We start from the raw sequence: 20,302 nt of genomic DNA on the forward strand, positions 1-20,302 counted from the left end.
CGATCATTTGCTCATGCCAAACATGATATGGCTAAGTGTCACATCTGACGCTTTTTTTTTCCTTTTTCTTTTTTGCCTGACGCTAATCAAGAACACGTTTTTGTTCTGGACGTAATCCTGCTTTTTTTTTTGTTTTCTGTTGCAGCTGTGCAAAATGACAGATCTGAGACACAAGACATAAGCATTTCTCAAGTTTAGCCACGTTTATCTTTTAAAACCTGAATTTAACCAGAAATATTTTCAGTAAATGAGGACACGCAGTGGACACAGCTGAGGACAGTGTAATAAGTATTTTATTGCATTTTATAATGCCATTGTCAATAATTAGTACAGATTACATGCAACTAGAACTACTGTACAGTTTTTTTATTGTCTGCATGAGCAGACACATGAAGATTCAGGTTACAAATACACAGATATATGTGTTTTTTTTGTTTGTTTTTTTGTAGTTTTTTTTATACAGCATGAAGAAAAATGGCAGTGACTGGCATAAACACGGTCACCCCAGGGTTAAAAACAATAACGGTGGCTGGCTAGTTGCCTTTACTTTTTTTTTTTTTTTTTACTATTTTTTTAATACCATCTTAGAACCACCATGTGTTCATTCCCCTAAAATTTTCATTCGAAAGTTACAAACAAAAAAATAGAACAAAAAATATATATTTATACTAAACTAAGTACATAGAAATCACTGCTGATTAAAAAAATGTACACACATTCTTAAGATGCAAATGAAACGAGAGCTAAAGTGGTAAATCCATTTGATTGGCCGAAAACCAAAAAAAAAAAAAAAGAAAAAGAAAAAAGTTAATACCGTCAGTCACAGCTCCTGGGCAAGAACCTGTTTCCTGGATAACGTCACATTAAAACTGTCAATCACACAGAAATGGAGCTCAGACAGCTCAATAGACATAATGGTATATTTATAAAAAAAAAAATACTACTAATAATAATAAAATAAAATTTGGGGAGGGAATGATCGAACACAGATTCAGTGTAATTCAGTGACACTGGAATGGTGTTTGGTATTCCACAAAAAAAAGTAAAAAGCTTTTTTTCTTTTTTTTCCTTTTTTTTTTTAATTTCTATCCAATCAGCACAGCCTCGGAAGGATTTCAATAATTAATATCATAAATAACCCTAAAAAAAAAACAGGTTGTAACAGAAATCATGGTCCCATTGTTTTAGAGATCAATTAATGCATCTTTAAGGAAAATAAAGGGAAAAAGAAAACAGTAAAAAAAAAAAATCAATAGATTCAATGATGGCATGAAAATGACGACAATGCACCAGCTTATTTTTAATTACTAAGCCATTAATGCCAATTAAGCTAATGAGAGCCTTGCTGCGCAGTCCACTGGGCTCTGAGCCAAACGTGACGAATAAAGACAAACTCGCCGTAATTGTAATATAAAACACCATTGCCAAGTGAGCGACAGCTTTGAGACATTTTCTGCAAACTACAGGAATGATTTGGTTTAAAGGGAATCTGTACAAATACATCTATTGGCACCTAAAAAAGGACCAACAAACACCTCAAAGTACTTTTTTTTTAAAGCAAGAGAGGGCTACATATTTTTTCTTCTTCAGGTTTTGTATTTTCCTCTTTCTCCTTGTTTGAGGTTTTGGTCCTGTCCTTTGAGGAAAAAAAAAAGTCCTTCTGAGGTATCATTGCAACAATGAATTAAACTCTTTTAAAATTTAGTTTTCTCTCTTTTTACCCTTAAAAATGCATAAATGCAATACAGAGACAAAAAAGTATCAAAATAGACCTAACTAAGATAAATATACAAACTGGTGTTTTTTTTTTCTCATTTTTTTTTTACCTAAACCACTTAACCTAATTTAGATTTTTTTTTTGAGATAATACACGTAAAAAAAAAAAAGCATCGTCCCAGATGTTTTGTGAAGGCGAAAGTAAAATAAAAATAAAAACAGGAGTGAAAATAATGATACTTGCAGCACATAATATGATAAATACATACAGCATAAGCAATACAGTATAGGAAGTTTTACAATAGCTAGAGGATTGTAAGAAATTAAAATAAAAAATAAAATAAAAAACTGCAAAAAAAATATAAAGACAAAAAAATAAAATAAAAAGGTGTGTGTGTGTGTGTGTGTGTGTGGGGGGGGGGGGGGTTGCCCTTGAGAGCCAAGCCAAGCTGTAATATACAATAATACATCATTACAACAAGATTAACAAAAGAAAACATTATGGTGATCGCTAATACCACTGACGTACATCAGTCTACATCTTTATAAAACAACTTTTGTTTACAGGTGTGTACCTTAAAGCACGATTGACGTTCTTTCATTAATGCAGCAGTTCCTTTATTACTGTGAGATTCAGCACGCTTCCTGTTTCTAAGCCTTATCGTAGTCGTCTTTACCATGGACGTTAAATCTTTGGGATATTCTGGGTTTTTACTCGTTTATTTTATATTTATTTTTTTTGCGCCAGCGCTTCTACGACTATTACTACCACCGGCCGGCTTCTTTGCAGCTCGTTTTGTTTTTTTTTTGAGTGATTTTCAAGGATGAAGAGAAAGAGAAAAGAAGAAGAAAAAAAAACCCAATACAAACAAAACAAAACTCGTGGTTAGTCACTGCTACACTCAAGTGCTCTGCACGGTGCGGGTGTCTGTGCTCTTTTATTTCTCCCCCCTGACCCGAAGCCGCCATAAAGCCACGCTTTGCATTAATTGGAAAGCCGGGGGGCCGTTTGAACGAGACGACCCACGTTAATGCATTCTGCCCATCATCATTTCTGACACTGGCCCATTGAGCGTGCTCTAATGACCGGCCGCCTCATTGGCTTAAAGCAGGGCCTGGTCCCTCGTTATGCATGCAGAATTAGAGCACGCAATTAATGCCTCCTCGCCTCAGACCTGTACACAGACACTATGCTAATAGATCACTTAAAGATGGTGGACGCGCAATTTGGAATAGACCCTTTTTTTTTAAATAACGTTGACCGTTTAATGCTTTGCACTTAACAAGACTCAGCATTTTTTTTCCAATGTGAGAGGTAGTCATTACTTTTTTTTGTCAGCATGGGGTGTGTGTGTGTGTGTGTGTGTATGTGTCTGTTGTTTGCTTGGTTTCATTCATGCAAATGAATTCAGGATCAAGGATCGCCAGACAAGCTTTTAGTTCACAAGCATATTTTGGTTCTCGACTATTTTTCATTAAAGGATGAATGAAAAAAACAAGACGGTGTGTATGTATGATAACTATGGATGGTTTTCATTGGCCGTTTATTTTGTGGACTATTTCAAAAAGGAGGTAGCAATATTTTTGGTTTTATATCGTTTCTATTCCCGTAGCAGGTGCGTTAAACAAACGTAGGTTAAAAACAAAAGGAAAAGAATGAGTGTGTATTGTTTAAAAAAACTAAGAAAAAAGTTCCTCTCAGATTAAACACAAAGTGCAATTCTCATTGAAGCTGGCCCTCGGATGTCTGCTTTGTTTATCTTTTCTCTAGCCGATCTCTTCCTGTCTGTTATCCTTCAGCTGAAAAGGGATGAAATAGCAAAGACCGTGTGGAGAAAACCCAACACAATGCGAGGAGGATGAAAAATGAGTATTTTGCTAAAAAAAAAGAAAAACATACCTAATAAAAAAGAGGATTTGTGTATTGAGCGTTTGTCGTCCAAGTGCCTTTTGTCTGTAAAAGTATTTATATCTTTAGACCTTGAGGCATTTTTGAAGGTTGTGTTCATAACACTTTGTCGTTGCCTGAGCGTGAGAGGGTAGAGCTTTCTGTTTTTTTTGTTTGTTAAGTGCTTTATCATCTAAGGAACCGAACGAGGCATGACGAAACTGCTTCTTTTTGGCCTTACACCCCATAGGATTAACATCATTCACTTTACATACTATATTTAAACAGTATTTTTTGTTTTCTTCTTCTTAAACCACCAAATTCTCTTTTACACCTTACACTTTGGTTTTTGGAATGTTCTGTGCTAGTCTTTAACAGATCACTTAAACTTAACAAAAAGAAATATATATATATATAAAAATCAAATAAAACAACAGCATAATAATTTAAGGAATCATTTTTTTGGACACTTTCTTTAAGAAGGAACAAAAGAAAAGACAAGAAAAAAAATGGAGGGTATTTGGTTTTACTACAAATCTCTTTGGTAACCTGTAACGAAAATAAATTGGGAGGATAAGAAATAAAATGAAAACTTGAATTTGGCATGCCACTGCTATGAATGTTTGTTTATGTGAAAGCTAACATTTGGAAAATCTCACATGCTAACCAGACATTTCGTTAAGCATTAGTGTATCTAGATGATGTAGAGATCTTTGAAATAGTTTAGGCCACAGTAAGAATCCCCCAGAACGAGGTGAGGGAATACCGTGGATTGAGGTATTCTGTGACCACAATATCATCTCTTTAAAACAACGCTTTGTATCGCAGCTGAATTTTCAGTGGAATTTCTGAAATGCAATGATAAATGCTTTAAAAAAAAAGAAGGAAAAAAAAAAGAGTGCCTGTAACTGATCTTTCAGGGAACCTGTACATTCGAACCCCTCTCTGATTGAGCCCAGCTTCTTGGTATTAAAATCTCCATCATTTTTTCTGGTTCTCGTTTTCTGTCGCTACTGTACCTAAAATCCAGCCAATTTGGAATGGTGATAATTCTTCAGTTTAAAAAAATATATAATAACAACAGCAAAAAAATCAACCTACATACGCAGAACTAAAGTGAAACACTTTACCACAATGTGAAAGGCTGATCCTGTAGAAGTCGTTGACTGTGAGATAATGAGTGCGAAATAAACTTTTTAAACAAGCATCGGAAACTACGTCACGCACGTTTGAATCAAAGAGTCATGTAAGAGTCACGTCTCTGCTCTGACGCTTCATCGTGGCTGCCAGTGTGCACACAACAGTTGGTCCTGAAAAAGATGTTCTTTTTGTTTGGAGGGTAAGATTGGTGATGGGAACGATTTCAACTCTTTTCTTTTCTTTTTTTTTTTTTATAACAGAAGCCGAAAGAGAGACAGAGAGAGAAAGAGATAGCTGTTTGGTTTCTCGCCATCAGATATCAGACGAAGACAGAGCGAGCCAGTTAGAGTTAGAGACCACAAAATGTTAACACTGGTCCAAGACTGGAAAATTCCACCACTCTTTTTTTTTAACCTAAGAGTTCACTGATCTTAAGGTCAAATGTCAGGGTAAGACAGAAAGGAGTCAATTGCTCTGGTCATGTTTTGATCCCTTTTTGTTGTTGTTGTTGTTCAATAAAGAGGCATGAAACCCCTGACAGAACCTACTGTAAAAGTCCAGGATAGAACCAAGCTGAAGTTCTGTCTTAATGGTTTAGTTTGTGTTCTCCGTTGTTGGATCCGTGAACGTCGTTCCGAGGTAAACCACAGCTGCAGTTTTATCCCAAAGCAGTTCTCAGGCCAGGCAAAAGAATAAAATAAAAATAGAAATGAACTAAAGCTGATAAGACAGTAGGAGCAGAGTGAGGCTCTTTGGGGGACCGGTGGTGCGTTTGCTGTCAGTCTGAGACGGACTGTTCCGAGCACGGGATACAAACCGGCTGCACCAGTCTCAAATACACAAGAGACTTAAAACTAGTCTTTGGGACTTTAAAACATTTACTGACAAAATCTACTGAGGAAAAGTAGAGAGACAAATAAAAAAAACAGCTAAAAAGAGAGAAAATAAAATTAAATGCACGATGGACTGATGAGAGGTACACCCTGTTTTGTTTTCTTGATGTCGGGGTTGTTCCATATCATCTCTCTTTGTTTTTCCTCTTTGTGGTTATTTATGCCTTGTGTGACAAGGAAAGGCGGGGACCGTAAACCCTGCCCACCTTTACTCCAGCTCCTCTGTGGGAAGCTCTTCCTCCATGTCGCGATCGTCACTGGGCATGCTCAGGTTCTGAGTGACGGACGCAATGAGGGACATGGGCCGGCTGTCCTCCTCAAGCTCTGCAGGTTCCTCCTTCACGTGTATCTGATGTCTGAGGCATTGAAAACACACACACACACACAAATTTAATTACACTAGCCAGACCTGAAACAACCTGCTACACTTCATATGCTGTTCTAAACACTTCACTACCTAACATTACAGCACAGCAATGGCGAGTTCTCAAAGCGGATTGGTTAGAAAGTGTTCGGTTTTCTAGCTCTGACTGTAGTGAAGACAACAGTTGAAGAAGACAACTTGATGCTGGAAGGAGTCTCCAGTGTCAGCGCTTTGTACAGTGTCAGGACTGAAAGACGAGAGAAAGACGGCTTATACGATGCAACTAACAAGGATAATCTTGCTTTCGTGGAAATAATTAAAAAGAACTATAAATGAATAGAAAAGTGTACGGCATTCTTTACTTGATGAAAAATATATAATAATTGTTGGTGAACTTCTGTGGTACTGTATAAGAGGATTAAAGCACCTCAGGATGTGCTCTTAAAGGAAAAGTATCTCTATGTGTTTCTTACGCAGCTGCTTCACTAGCGCTGTAAATTAGAATGATAACTTTAGGGTTAATTTTCCTCAATGCAATTATCAGTGACATCAACAGCATTTATGGAAAGAAACATTACAGGATTTTGAACTGGAGGCCATGTGACAAAACAGGAATGAACTTTTATTTCACATTTGTTCTCTCAGGTGACCTGTGATAGTTAAGCAGTTTCATTAGCTACATTTTCAAGATAGCTTTTGTTCTAGCTCTTGTCCTGTCTCACCCGTATTGTTGTGGAGACAAGCCGGGGCTGCAGCTGCCGTTGCTGTTCACTTGTTCCACGGTGCTGCTCACATCATCATGACCCACGTGCAGCATGTTGAGGCTGGCTGCTGTGCTGTTTATCAGCGTGGGGCTGTTCAGGAGGCTCAAGTTGCTCTCCGCAAGCGCTGCCTGCACACACAAATAAACATCCACACACCTATTAGCAGACGTATACAAAGATAACTACAGCTTGGACTTTCCTGTACAAACAACACTCACTAGGTAAATTTGCACACAATTCCACACAGCTGTCTAAACACTGTAGTCATAACAAATCATACAGTTCTTATTCTTCTTTTTTCTATAAAATTTCTCTCTAAATCAATTTTGAATGTAACTGTTTTTATTCCTTTGTATTTTCGGTTGGAAAATCATTTCACCACATGTACTGTGTATGTATTTTGTGTATGGGGCAAATAAAATTGGAATTCGGATACGATACTATAAATCATGCGGCAGGTGGCGAGAGATCACGTTCGTGATACGGTAAATCCCAGCGTCTGCTTGGGCCCAGCAGGCACGACGAGGTCGCGCAGGTCAGAGTAGGCAGTGAGAGGATTTATAGGTGTGTTAAAGCTGAGGGGAGGTGGAGGCACGCTGTGATCAGGTAGTGACTTGCAGTAAAGGGAGCACGCAGCTGGCCTGGTTTATGACGGACGCTTTGTACAGGCCTGAACATTTCCCTGCATTATGTCGAGACTTATGTTCAAAGACATGTTATGTTTCTACATCTGCATTTCCTGTAATGCTGCGTCTCAGTGCTTGCTCATTGGACGCAAAGTCACAAGAAAAGACATGGTGAAGCTGCTTTCTGCTTTAAGACAACTGCAAAAACATGGAATGATTTACCAAGGAGAGCAGAAAAGCAACTTTATCACATCTGCTCTTGTAGACATTTGTGTTGTATTCATATTGTATTCTTTTTTTATTTTAGGTTTCAAATATTAGTTTTAATGGCTTACAGTTTTTATTTAATCTCATACAATTTTTTTAGACTTTTACAAACCTTTTATTTGTTTACCCCGTTTATTATTATTATTATTATTATTATTATTATTATTATTATTATTAATAGTCAAATATAAAATATAATTACATTATTTTATATATTTTGCCTTTTTTATTTCCCTGAACTTTGTCTAAGCTGAATTTTGTGTATAAAAAGTGCTATAAAAGGTGATAAATTACATTATTATTATTACTATTATTATCTTACTGTCTGCACTTATAAGCACCATGTGCATAAATCACATAAACAAAATAAAACTAAATCTGATAGGAATTTTTTTTTATTTTACAGTTGAACCATTTTCTGAAACTGAACAAATGTTCTGAATGTAATTTTCTTATTATATCTTATTACCTATTTTTTTTGCCTTTTTAATTTCCTTAGATGAATTTTATGTTTGAAAGGTTCTTCTTCTTCTTATTATTATTATTGTTATTATCTTCCATTCTTCATCACGTGTAAATTATCAGTAGCCGGGCTTCTATTCGCTACTTTTTATTCAAATGGACAGTATGAACACTGAGATATTGAAAAAAATTTTATTATATGATCACTTGAGCTGAAAAGTTGGCGAGCACAAATCCACTATAAATAAGAACAACACACAGCGCTCATACTATAGGAGTATTTGATGGAGGGTGAGATGTTATTCACTCTATTTTACAGTTAGTGTAAAAAAAAAATCAGGTGCAATGCTTAAAGAGTGATGAAGCAGATCAGTGGAAGTGCAGGTTTGGTGATGTCACCACTAGGGGTCTCCTCACTTCCACACAGCAGACACACAACAGCTTGGCCCTGCAGTACATAGCGGCTCTGCCCAGAAATACGTCCTTTCAAATAGTCTATTCTGACTTCGCATGTTTTCAGGTTCTCACTAGAGCATTAGAGCATATGTCCTTACAGCATCATCTTTATTATTATTATTATTATTATTATTATTATTATTATTATTATTATTATTATTATGATCATTGTTATTATTATTATTATTATTATTATTATTATTATTATTATTATTATTATTATTATTATTATTATTATTATTATTATTATAACTATTATTATTATTATTATTATTATTATTATAACTATTATTATTATTATTATTATTATTATTTCAACTCAGAAAGCAGCATTTGATTTAATTTAAAACCTAAAGTATTTAAATGAGGAATAACTCTGCATTTTTGCTCTACCACATGAAATTGATTTGTTCCTAGGCTGCGAAATGGAAAAAGAGTTTAATCGGATAAGGGAAGTGTAAAGTGATGGTTGGCAGGATAAGGAACACACGTATTGACGTTTTTAATGCTAAGAGGAAAGGAGTTCTGGTCAGTGTCTCCCATGTTTGGCGAGGTGGCTTCAGAATAAGTCGAGTTGAGAACTTTATATGCAGTTTGTGCCAACCCAAATGGATAAGACTTGCCAAGATGTGGAGTAACGAGAAACGAGAGTGGCGTAAAAAAGGGAAAAGGGTGGAGGTCGGACTTGGAAACCGTGTCAGACCTGACTGAAAAATAATGTCGTTTTTTTTTTTAAAAAAGAAATTACAACGAGAAATGGGATTATTTACATTTTTGAGACATGGTAAAATGCTTATGAGTGAGAGCCATGTGTTCCTTCTGACAAGCTGATAATGACACATACTGTACAATGACTTAACAGTCATGAGTCATGAGAACACACGTATGATATACAGTATATGTGTGTGTGTGTGTGTGTGTGTGTGTGTGTGTGTGTGTGTGTGTGTGTGTGTGTGAGAGAGAGAGAGAGAGAGTGAAGTGTTGAGGAGTTTTTAGGATTGATCCAGGGTGCCATTATAAACCAATCTATACTGTAATAGCAACAGCTTGTCACCCTGTCCCAATAATCACTTTTAAAGCATTAAGTAAAACACTACCTCAGCTTCAGCATGTCGTGCTGAGTTAAAGCCGAGTTTCTCACAACAGCGTCGAAGCACAAATCTCTTTGAGAAGAAACATGCAGGTGACCTGCTGAGTTCACGCTGCACTTTCTGAATGATCTAAAAGTTTGAGTGCATTTCCTCCAACTCCGGAAGGAAACGTGTGTTAGGATTCCGCATGTTCATTGTATTCCTGAAAGACTGTATCTTGCTGTGAGAGAGCTTGCACATGAAATACCTCGTGTTGTCTTTTTTTTTTTTTTACTTTTTAATTTGTGCCTGAAAAAGTTGCATTCGAAGATAAGGTCAGAGATTGTCAAAATATCAAAACAAACAAACAAACAAACAAACAAATAAATGATAAATTATGACTTTTAAAAATTATATATATATATATATATATATATATAAATTCCTAAAAAAAAAAATTTTCCACCTTGTCACTAATGTTACACATATGTTGAAGTAGCCAAGTCGTAAAATTTTCTTTTTTTTTGTTTTAATTTTTTTTATTTTAGAAGAAATGTAATGATATTCTTCACCTTGAACAAACTCTGAGTGTAAAACCTAATTCTACTAATCCAATATTGCAAGCGTTTGCTTGTAATAAAGTAACGATTCCTTAATAACAGTGAACTTAGACTGTTTTCTGGCTAGTTATTGTGTGATTAGTGCAAAAGAATTAATTTGACTGAATTGTTAATTCTACCACTTGTGTTAAATAATGAAGCAAAACAAATGTAATAAGATTTGTTGTCTTTAAGCAGGCAAGATGTTCTGTTTAGATATTATCTTCTATAAATACAGAATAGATTAAAAACAAGAAAAAGAAAGACAGACAGAACGTAAGTAAAAGGGTTTTTCTTGCTGAGGCGCTGCTGTGTAAATCTCTGCAGCTCTTTTGTTTAAGGTTTGTTTATCTGTGGCCTTTTCAGGATGAGCAGTCACATTTCCATAGCGATGGCCTGCGGGGTTAGTGAGGGTCTAACTGGGCTGAGACGAAGTGTGTGTGTGTGTGTGTGTGTGTGTGTGTGTGTGTGTGTGTGTGTGTGTGTGTGTGTGTCCGTGATTAGCTGGGCTGTTTGTTTTTCAGGCGCCGACATTGCTTGTCCTGTGAGGAGATGGATGGGTACAGACCTGACAGAGAGTGAGTGAGCAGGACACACACTCTCTCGTACACAAACACACACACACACACACACACACACACACACACACACACACACACACACACACACACACACACACACATACGTACTCACACTCATAGACTGAGCACACAGGGGCTGACCTCCCAGATCCATCTCTGTTCCCTCACAGTGCGGGAAACACACACACACACACACACGCGCGCGCATGCACGCACGCAAGCACACACACACACTAAAAACACAGCCACACTCACATGGTCACATGAACCCACGAACCCAGCAGAATCTTGCAGCTTCAGTACATCAAGCACACAGACAAAGACACACACACACACAGTGCTGAGTTTTTGAACACGACTGAAATAACATAAGCCGCATGACAGTGGCTTTCGGATAGATTTTCTAGGACAGACACTAATTTTATGCTGTGACCTTAATTGACAAATACTTGATGCTATAAATCACGACTGTGTGTCTATGTGAGTGTGAGTGAGTGTGTGTGAGTGTGTGTGTGGTGGGGAGGACATGAGAGGAGGTTTGGGAGTCTGTGCTAATTAGTGGAGGAAATTGATATCAGCACCCTTGTGCTCTCGATCCGGCCATGTGTGTGCGAGCACTATCTAACACACACACACACACACACACACACACACACACACACACACACACACACACACACACACACACACACACACACACACACACACACACACACACACACACTCACCTGGTAGCTGGCATTCAAGGAACCAAAGCCCAATCCAGAGATCATATTCTTCACCAGAGTGGGACTTCTGGAAAACAGAGAGAGAAAGAGAGAGTAGATGAATAATCGTAAAGGTGGAAGAATTATAGCCATGAAGAAAAGAAAACTGATGACAGACAGTTTCACTCCAGCGTTCTGTGTGAGTCCTTGCAGACACGCAAAAATGCAAACTGAGAACTGAGCCGCTCTACACTTATTGGATCTGACAGCGTATTGTTGTCTACACACAAACACACACATCATGTGTGCTACAGGATTGAAATCTAATGGGTAATTTGGCGTCGTCACTCTGTCAGGTTTCGAGAACGCGCCTAACATCTGTTTGCTCAAACGCGAGCATGCGTGCTTCTCTGCCGTGCATCTGCTTGCCTTGTGCACTAAATGCTACAGACACTGAAGCGAAACACGACACAAAAACAGACTTTGCGCTTACTCTGTAGTAAAACGTTAATGATAGGAAGCTCGTTAAAGCAATCGTGCATGCCAATAATAATTACCGCACTGCTACACCATTTTAGACTAGCACCAGACCAAAAAGATCCAGTTTTAAGAAGGAACATTCCGGATAAATAAATGAACACTACCACTAGTCTGGAAGAATAGAAAGTGTATGCGGAGCGGAGGACGTCAGCTAGGTTACAGGGTGACATCAGGAATCAGCCCCGTCACAGATAGCTGGCTTTGTTCCATTCTGCCCGAAGGCTCTATTTTCAGGATCATGACTCAAAGTAAATAGAAGAAATGTGATCGCGGTGGTTGGCACCTGGTTGTGGCTGATACATTTGCGTGTTTATGGAACCACCAGAAAGGCTGTAGAATAAACACCTTGTTGTTAAAAGCTTTGGTTAGGCAAGCGGCTGTGATAGCGAATCAAATTAGATCCTTTCGATTCCTCTATGGACGAAGAAAACGTAGAGAAAGAGACCACGACTTCTTGTTTTCTATTGGCTCACAGACCAACGATCACTTTTCCTTTCAAGTCGATATTAATCATGATTGCTCTGGCTTATACTTTAGCAGGTAAAGCAGGAAATTATTTAGCACAGCTAAATTGTACAGTTTTATTTATTTATTTTTGTCATAAAAATAATTGTCTTGGGTACTTTGCGCACTATAATCATTTACATCTTGCATAACTATAGTATTTGGTTCAAACTGGGGAACCCAGTGAGATATGATGTACTGGTAATCTGCTGATGATTCACAGAAACTGAAAAGGGAAAATGACTAACCTGTAAATAATGTCCAATCAAATAATGTCACATCTGTTTATTTGGTTAATTATATGATTATATGATTACCGGATAGCCACAAATGAGTTTCTATTTGACATGGATATGATAAAAATCTTTGCTTTAAGGTTGTTCTAGTGGCAAGAAGAAAAAAAAAACCCAAAATAAAAAAACAACCTACCCGGTCATCTTTGGTGGTCTCCTCTTTTGGTATTCCACTTCGTCCACAGTCCAAACAGCCCCCTTGACGTTCTCCACTCGCACGAAGCATTTGTGGAGGCTCAGGTTATGGCGCACGGCATTCTGGGTAAACCGGGAGAGAGAGAAAAAAAATTTTTTTAATTCTGAGATGTAAGAATTAACAATAACAAGTTCAGTTTCAATATTTATAGCGGTTATGATTGTGAGGAGAAAGAAAGAGAGAGAGAGAGAGAGAGAGAAAGAGAGAGAGAGAGAGAGAGAGAGTGAGGGAGGGAGAGAGAAGGCACAATAAGTGTCGGTCATGTGTTATTGCTTGAAATGCAATTACAGTCCTGCTTCGTCTAAACAGTCTTTAATAACTGCGTAAATCTTATACCTGCTTTCTAATTAAAAGCCTGCTTGTGGTGATAAGCATAAAAAAGCTGCATAGTTCAGTTCAATGAGGGATGTGTGGATGTGAGTTTATCTGCTCATCTCATATTCCTCCATGCACACACACACACACACACACACACACACACACACACACACACACACACACACACACACCACCAATTAAGTCCATATTCCACAGAGGAGTAGTGACACCAGGTTGCCACACCGTCACACCAGTAGGAATAAAAGAGGAAGAAGTAGAAAAATCTCTGTTTCCAAATGCTAAAAGTAAGAAGAAAAAAAAAAAGATGCGCCTTTCGTTCTCTACCAGCAAACCCCCATCATTATTTTTTTTTTTTTTAAATTTCACTAATCAGCCACTATCCAGAATAACACCCCCGAGGGAAGCCCCTTCCTTTTCATCTGCTATTTGTAGTTTGTTCATGCCCAATTTCATTACCAATTTTAATTCGTGTATAATTAAATCCTGTGTATTTTTTCTGACACGCTCCTTTTTTTTTCACAGCCCATGAGGGAGGGACTGCTGATGCCGGAATCACTCCTAACCGTAATTACAAGTGCCATAATCAGACGAGGCCTCCCTCCTTTGAATAAATTTCCCGGCGCTGGAGCGATGATGCTTAGTTTTGCAAATTAGTATGACCCCAATTTCAGCCTGCCACCTCGCCAATTTTATTTGCATTCCCATCCGTGATGAAAGACTAATTCTCCCAGTTAAAACATTAGCGGCAATTTAAAGGGGGTCAGCCTCGGCAGACATAAACAAAATGCTTTGCTGGCTTGGTGTGTGAGCGTGGCGTGTGAGAGATGACGGGCTAGATGCTCTGGAGAGGGGCAGCGATATTAGAAAAGATGGAACTCGTGACGTGGATGTCAAACGGGTCTTGCCTACTCGAGTGGCGGTGCCCGCACAAAAGGAACTGGTGTGCCAGACGCCATTTTAGCATCTCATCAAGGTTGGCTATTTGTCTTCCTGTTAGCTATATTAACCGTTTTACAGCTGTTTTAAATACTGATCAGCGTAATGTAGACGTACGACTAAACGCTTTCCATCAATTAAACACTCCAGGATACATGGAACCTTAATCTGCTTAAATGCCGAACAGCTTGGAGAAGACACGAGGAGGCCATCCATCCTTAGTGCAACAGACGTTTCATTTCATTTACGCTCGAGAATTCAAAAACGCAGACAAAACAAGCTTAAGATAAGAAGCAATGTAAATAAATAAAGTGGCACTTCACACTACAGACACTTTTTGCTCTTTGATGCTGTTTGGAAAAAAAAAAGAAAAAAAAAAAAAAGATTTACTGTTTAGATTTGAAGTGTAACAAGAAACACTTGACCCGAGATCAAACAGTCGTCTGAAAAATGCACGACAGGAGTGTGAGGAGTGTGTGCTGCAAAAAAAGAGCATTAAGATTTATAGATATGAATCATAGTTCTAGGCAAGGTCCATCTTTACACCTAAGGGACAGTCTGTGACTGATCAATGACTTCCCCCTGCTCTTTCCATGAAATATGAATGGCCATTAACTGAGCCAGAGAACATAGAGCCCCATTTCTATATTTAATACCGCAGCCAAACGACTGGTAAGAGAGAGAGAGAGAGAGAGAGAGAGAGAGAGAGAGAGAGAGAGAGAGAGAGAGTGAGAGAGATTGTGTGAATATATTACAAAAGAGAGAGAAAATGGAAGGAAGACATTGGCAGATGAGAACACGATAAACTGTGTCTATTAATTGTTAAATTTCATAAAAGTGAAATGAGACGTTACAGATATTCAAGCCACCTGTCTTCTCTTCTGCTTCTCCTCATCACTCCATCTCTGACCTCTCTAAACTGCTCTCAAGGGCTAAGCCATTGCTCCTTTTTTTCTCCGTTTCCAAGCCCTTTTCCCCCCCCACCTGAGACAAAATACTGTAAGATCCTAAGTAGTGCTAAAGTGGCCTTAAAATGTCTTTTAGTTTGCAAGCTGATGGCGCATGAACCGGGAAAGCGAGACAGAGGAATGTAGTGAACGTCACTAAAAAGAAAAGAAGCGGACAGAGATGAAGTGGAAGGCAGTTTCTGTTCTTTACAATCTGGCCTCGTCTGTCTATGTGGTAACTGAATCAAAAGTGGTTTAAATTGTGAGTAGACATTAAACACACACACACACACACGTAGCAGGGGGTCTGTGTAGACAAGATGTGGTGCCCAGAGGAGCGGCAGGCTCCTGGGGAGAGATGCAGGGTTGAGATAGAGCGGCACCGTGGAGCAGCGCTGAGCAGAAGCTGATCAGTGGCTCGAATTAAACCAACCGATAAGGCAGCAACGTGCTTGTGGAGCGATAAAACAAAACTGTTTGTGTGTGTGCGTGTGTGTGGTAGCATGCTTGAGCGCTAGAGATCTGCTCTCATGCATACATATTACAATGAAAGGAATTCCGCCATTGAAACAGTCTGTGCTTTCAAACTTCACAGCCATCGAGTTTCCCACCAGTTTAGACCAGTGAGTCCTAACTGGTGCTTACTGAGCAGTGAGTGAGTAGTGTGTTCCCTCAAACTTGTATTCTTAGTTTTCAAAAACCTAATGTTTGGTGCACTTTTATTTTGAAAGTTATCCAGTAGTTCTTGCTTTTCAGCTTGGGTTTGACTTCGACGTTCAGAAGGCTGACATTAAACAGTGACATGTTCAGGCCTTCAGTAAAAAATGAAATTGGCCTAATGAAAAACATACACACACACACACACACACACACACACACACACACACACACACACACACACACACACACACACACACAAACACATGCACAAAGCGGTTTAGTAGCTTTTCACAGAATAGCCACGAAATGAAACTCTAACTAAATTAAATATGGTTTTACTTGCTATGAGTGCTAAAGAGAGAAGTAAATTAACGTCTTCAAGAGTTCATGGGTTCTATGCCTTCTAAAAATGTTCTACCCGAACTCCTCTATGTCTGGGAAAATACTCTGTTTTAGAGATCTAGGGATCTACACAGAACCATTAAGGTTTCCACCACATAGACCTTTTTATTTTTCCTCTAAAAGCTTCCTCCTGTTAGTTTAAAGCTGTGCATTAAGACTGTGCTCTGATTACATTTGACAGTCTTTTTCAGGTTTAATTGTTTTTTTTAACACTTTTAGTCATGCCTTATCAGCCAGATCTAATGAGGGAAAAAAAAAGTTGGGAAATCAAACAAGGGTAATTCTTTGTGTTTGATTGAATTTTTATACTAATTAAATTAGTATTAAATTAAAGAGAAGGTAGATGCTCACACCTGAGCTGAACCTGTATCTCTTCTTACAAACTGCATATTATTTATATTATTATTATAGTCTGGGTTCTGGAAGAGAACGCCTCTGTTTGTAGTACAGGAATACCGTCTCACTATCTTGTGATTACAGTTTACAGATGGCAGACAGGACGAGAGAGAGAGAGAGAGAGAGAGAGAGAGAGAGAGAGAGAGAGAGAGAGAGAGAGAAAAGTTAATTTTTCTCCTCTAGCAAACACATTGGCCTGCTTTTTCTCCCAGAGTCACAGAGGAGACAATAGAGACGGCGGATTGGGACAACACAAAAGAGTGGGATAGACAGAACGGAAAAGAAAGCAGGCGGGGTCGTGCCCTGGCCGGCCGGGAACAGAGTTGGCATCATTAATTACGGCTACACGTTATCAGAATGTGGCCCTTGGCACAGGGGCAGAATTTACTACTGTTTGCATCAGGCAGAACAATGGGGCTGACTCAATGCATTTGTGGATTAGCCATGTTGCTAGGTGGAGCACGCAGCCAGTCTTAAAATTCAGGATGCTTACTCAATAAAAATGACCATATGAACCATGACTCAAAGGATGAATCAAACAAATAAACCAGCCGGAAATGATTCTTTAACTTGGCAGGTAAATTGAAACCGAACAGGAGAGCACATGATGCTAGATGGTGTCGAAAGAAAAAAAAAAAAGAAATCTGTTTATTTTACAGAGATATGAGAGCTGTTTCATGTCTCACCTTCCAGGTTGCTGTATTTCTCCTGAAATAGGCGAACATTCGTGTGAACCAGTTGTAGATCTCATTGAGAGTCAACTGTCGCTCAGGGGACTCAAGAATAGCCTACAGATAGAGAGATAGAGAGAGAGAGAGAGAGAGAGAGAGAGAGAGAAAGAGAGAAAGAGAGAGAGAGAGAGAGAGTGATTGAAATGGCTGCTATTAGAGGCACATTAGCTGATGAGCCATCTGCAGTCACTGTGTTAGAACTGGAGGTGTGCATTTCAGCATGGCTGACACCGTACTTAGAAACGATCATAAATCCCCAGTTATGAACACACACCCACACTTACTCCTCTCTTGCTCTCACACACAGGCTCTGAACTCAGACGCATGAGTGCAAAGATCCAAATCTAACAGCCTCACAACCTAGTTTCTAACACTAACCCTTGAGGTCCTGGTTATACATCTGTATTAAATATATTGTGTACTATATACACTTATAGTAGCTTTAATCCCAAATGTGTGATTGTTAAATGGTTATGATTCGAGGTCTGTTTCTGAGTATATAGGTGCAGGGTTGGGGTGACTTACATGCCGTATCAGAGAAGCGTATGTGAACGGAGGTCTGACGTCAGCGTTTTTGTAGAATTCACAATTCTGGGCTAGCTCTGTCAACGGACAAAAAAAATGACAAGCTGTTCAGTTGAGAACTTCGTCTACATGTACACAGGTCAAGTTTACTGGTGAGTTTCAGCCAGTGTGTACAAGTGTATATGTGTGTGTGCTGACCAGACGCGATGGGGGTGCAGTACTTGTCGGAATTGCGCCGGCGGATGGGACCGACACCGTGTAGACTGGAGGAGCTGATGACGGACGGGCCCTGCCTCAGGGGGGTGATGGGAGCTGCTGCCGAAGTGGGAGGGTGTGGTAAACCCTCGGGAAAAGGGTCGCTGTCCCGCTTCAACAGAGAGGCGCTCGACGCCAAGTTCAGCTACAGAGACACAAGGAGAGGAAGAGAAAAAAAAGAAGTGAATTCAGACACTAGATATTATAAATAATGAAATAAAGGGTTTGGAATAAACTGGTTTTGCTGCTGCACCATATCTGTTCATTATTAATTCTGAAAATGCTTAATTGTTTTTATATTCTGTTTTTATAAACTGGCTAATGTAGTATAAATATTATTTTAAATCTTGTGAGATTTTTTTAAGGTCATTTTGATATGTTGCTAGCAAGAATCTGTGGGGGAAAAATGTGGAATAAAACTATTTTTATATGACTAAAGGAAAAAGGATTTTGTGTGTCTGTTTCAACAAATATGATCTGCTGTGTTAATAACTGGGATGAAAGTATATAAAAAAAATGTAGGCTTTAGTACAATCAACAGTTAATAGGTGATGATAAAATGAGAGGCTAAATCAATTGTGTAAATTTAGATCCCTTCTCTCACCACAAAGCTCCTCAATCAACCGCAAATTTTTTTATTTTTTTTTAAAGAAGTTCAAACACGCACGGTTTACGGGATCATGCTATCCGGTTTCATTGCGGCTTTGATTCTTCCACGCAGTGCTGTACAGTAATCTCCTGCCTTCTCATTATAGCGCAGGGAAATATAATCGCCGTAAACTCGCTATCGCTCCCATGCTGAGAGGAGAGCGCCACGCCAGCCACGTCAGGGCCAGTTGGCACACAGGCTCCATTATAAGACAATCCGCTACGATGGGATTTAAATAAAAAATCCCCTTGTGCATCTTTGACACATGTGCATATGTGCCAAAGCTCCTTAGTGGCGCACAATTAGAGTGATGCAAAAAGGAACAAAAACAAAGCAATACAAAAAGAAGGAGATGGAACACAATCCGGCAACAAACAGCACGTGGCTGTGGTTAGCCGCCCTCGCTAGCATCGCCCAATTAGCTACAGCGGGTGTGCGCTGGGAGATGGAGGGAGGCAGTTCCAGGGCTGCTTGTTTTCCTCTAATTAAAACCATCACAAGCACGTGCAATAGCGGAGAAAGGAGGGGCAGGAGGTGTTTGAAGCTAATATGGCGAATTAAATCGCACCACCCCTCCTTTTTTTTGACTCTCCTCACCTCCTCTCATCGCCAAGCCAACCTGGCCCATCTCCAGTAATTAGGGGGGCAAAATTGTTTAACAGGTACTTAATTAACACTGGCGCGATGCCAGGCTGCCATGATGCCCGCTGAACAGCCGTGACTGCGATCGACAACCTCATAAGGGACGACTCTATTCGCTAGCTCAGTAGGCCTCGCTCCACTTTCTCTCGTCAGTGATCCAGCCCCGACGTGGCAACCCCATTACCGGTTTTGACGGGACCCCATCACGAGGATGTGTCTCCAAACAGACCAAGAGACGCCGCCTATTTTTCCCGCCCTTCCTTCCCGCTTTTTATATCCCTTTTCCAAATTAAGACACTCCAGTTCTAATTGTCAATTAATTTCAACATCTTCATATTTTAATAAGACTCCTCATCAATCTTGCCATGAAATATTCATTAGACACCTAATCACTGTGAGCCGGGCTTGGTGGCTGGAAAAAAAATTATGCGGAGCTTTGTATTAACTGAGAAGGTAGGATACAGTCTCTCTCTCTCTCTCTCTCTCTCTCTCTCTCTCTCTCTCTCTCTCTCATACACTCACACACACAACCGCAAGTCATTTCTATTGTGCAGAAGCAGAGCCTAGTCCAGCTGTAAGTGATTAGTCGGTGTATGTAGAGCCTAACACTGAGCCTGTGTTTAAACTGCATTTGAGACGCTTGTTTAGACACACGATTAATGACTCAAGAAAACATGTGTACTTAGATAATCGGTAAACATTTAAGCCTTCGTGTTGCATACCCTAACATTCAACAGACAGGCTATTTCTTTTC

The 20,302-nt window shown here is 39.1% G+C and overlaps 1 protein-coding gene across 4 annotated transcripts in view; it reads right to left on the reverse strand.

The window, feature by feature from the left end:
• Window positions 1–275: 275 nt before the first annotated feature.
• Window positions 276–20,302, reverse strand: part of foxp4 (forkhead box P4) — a 129,429-nt gene continuing 109,402 nt past the window's right edge. For all 4 annotated transcript variants that reach the window (XM_047805363.1, XM_027144330.2, XM_047805366.1 and 1 more), the window contains 7 exons: window positions 18,201–18,402; window positions 18,003–18,079; window positions 17,433–17,534; window positions 13,007–13,128; window positions 11,555–11,621; window positions 6,724–6,893; window positions 276–5,993 (listed from right to left, as the gene is read on the reverse strand). In XM_047805363.1, the coding sequence (XP_047661319.1) occupies window positions 5,846–5,993; window positions 6,724–6,893; window positions 11,555–11,621; window positions 13,007–13,128; window positions 17,433–17,534; window positions 18,003–18,079; window positions 18,201–18,402 (888 nt within the window). In that variant the 3' untranslated portion in view covers window positions 276–5,845. The remainder of the gene's footprint in view (window positions 5,994–6,723; window positions 6,894–11,554; window positions 11,622–13,006; window positions 13,129–17,432; window positions 17,535–18,002; window positions 18,080–18,200; window positions 18,403–20,302) is intronic.

Source organism: Tachysurus fulvidraco, chromosome 2, assembly GCF_022655615.1.
Source record: "Tachysurus fulvidraco isolate hzauxx_2018 chromosome 2, HZAU_PFXX_2.0, whole genome shotgun sequence".
Lineage (NCBI taxonomy): Eukaryota > Metazoa > Chordata > Actinopteri > Siluriformes > Bagridae > Tachysurus > Tachysurus fulvidraco.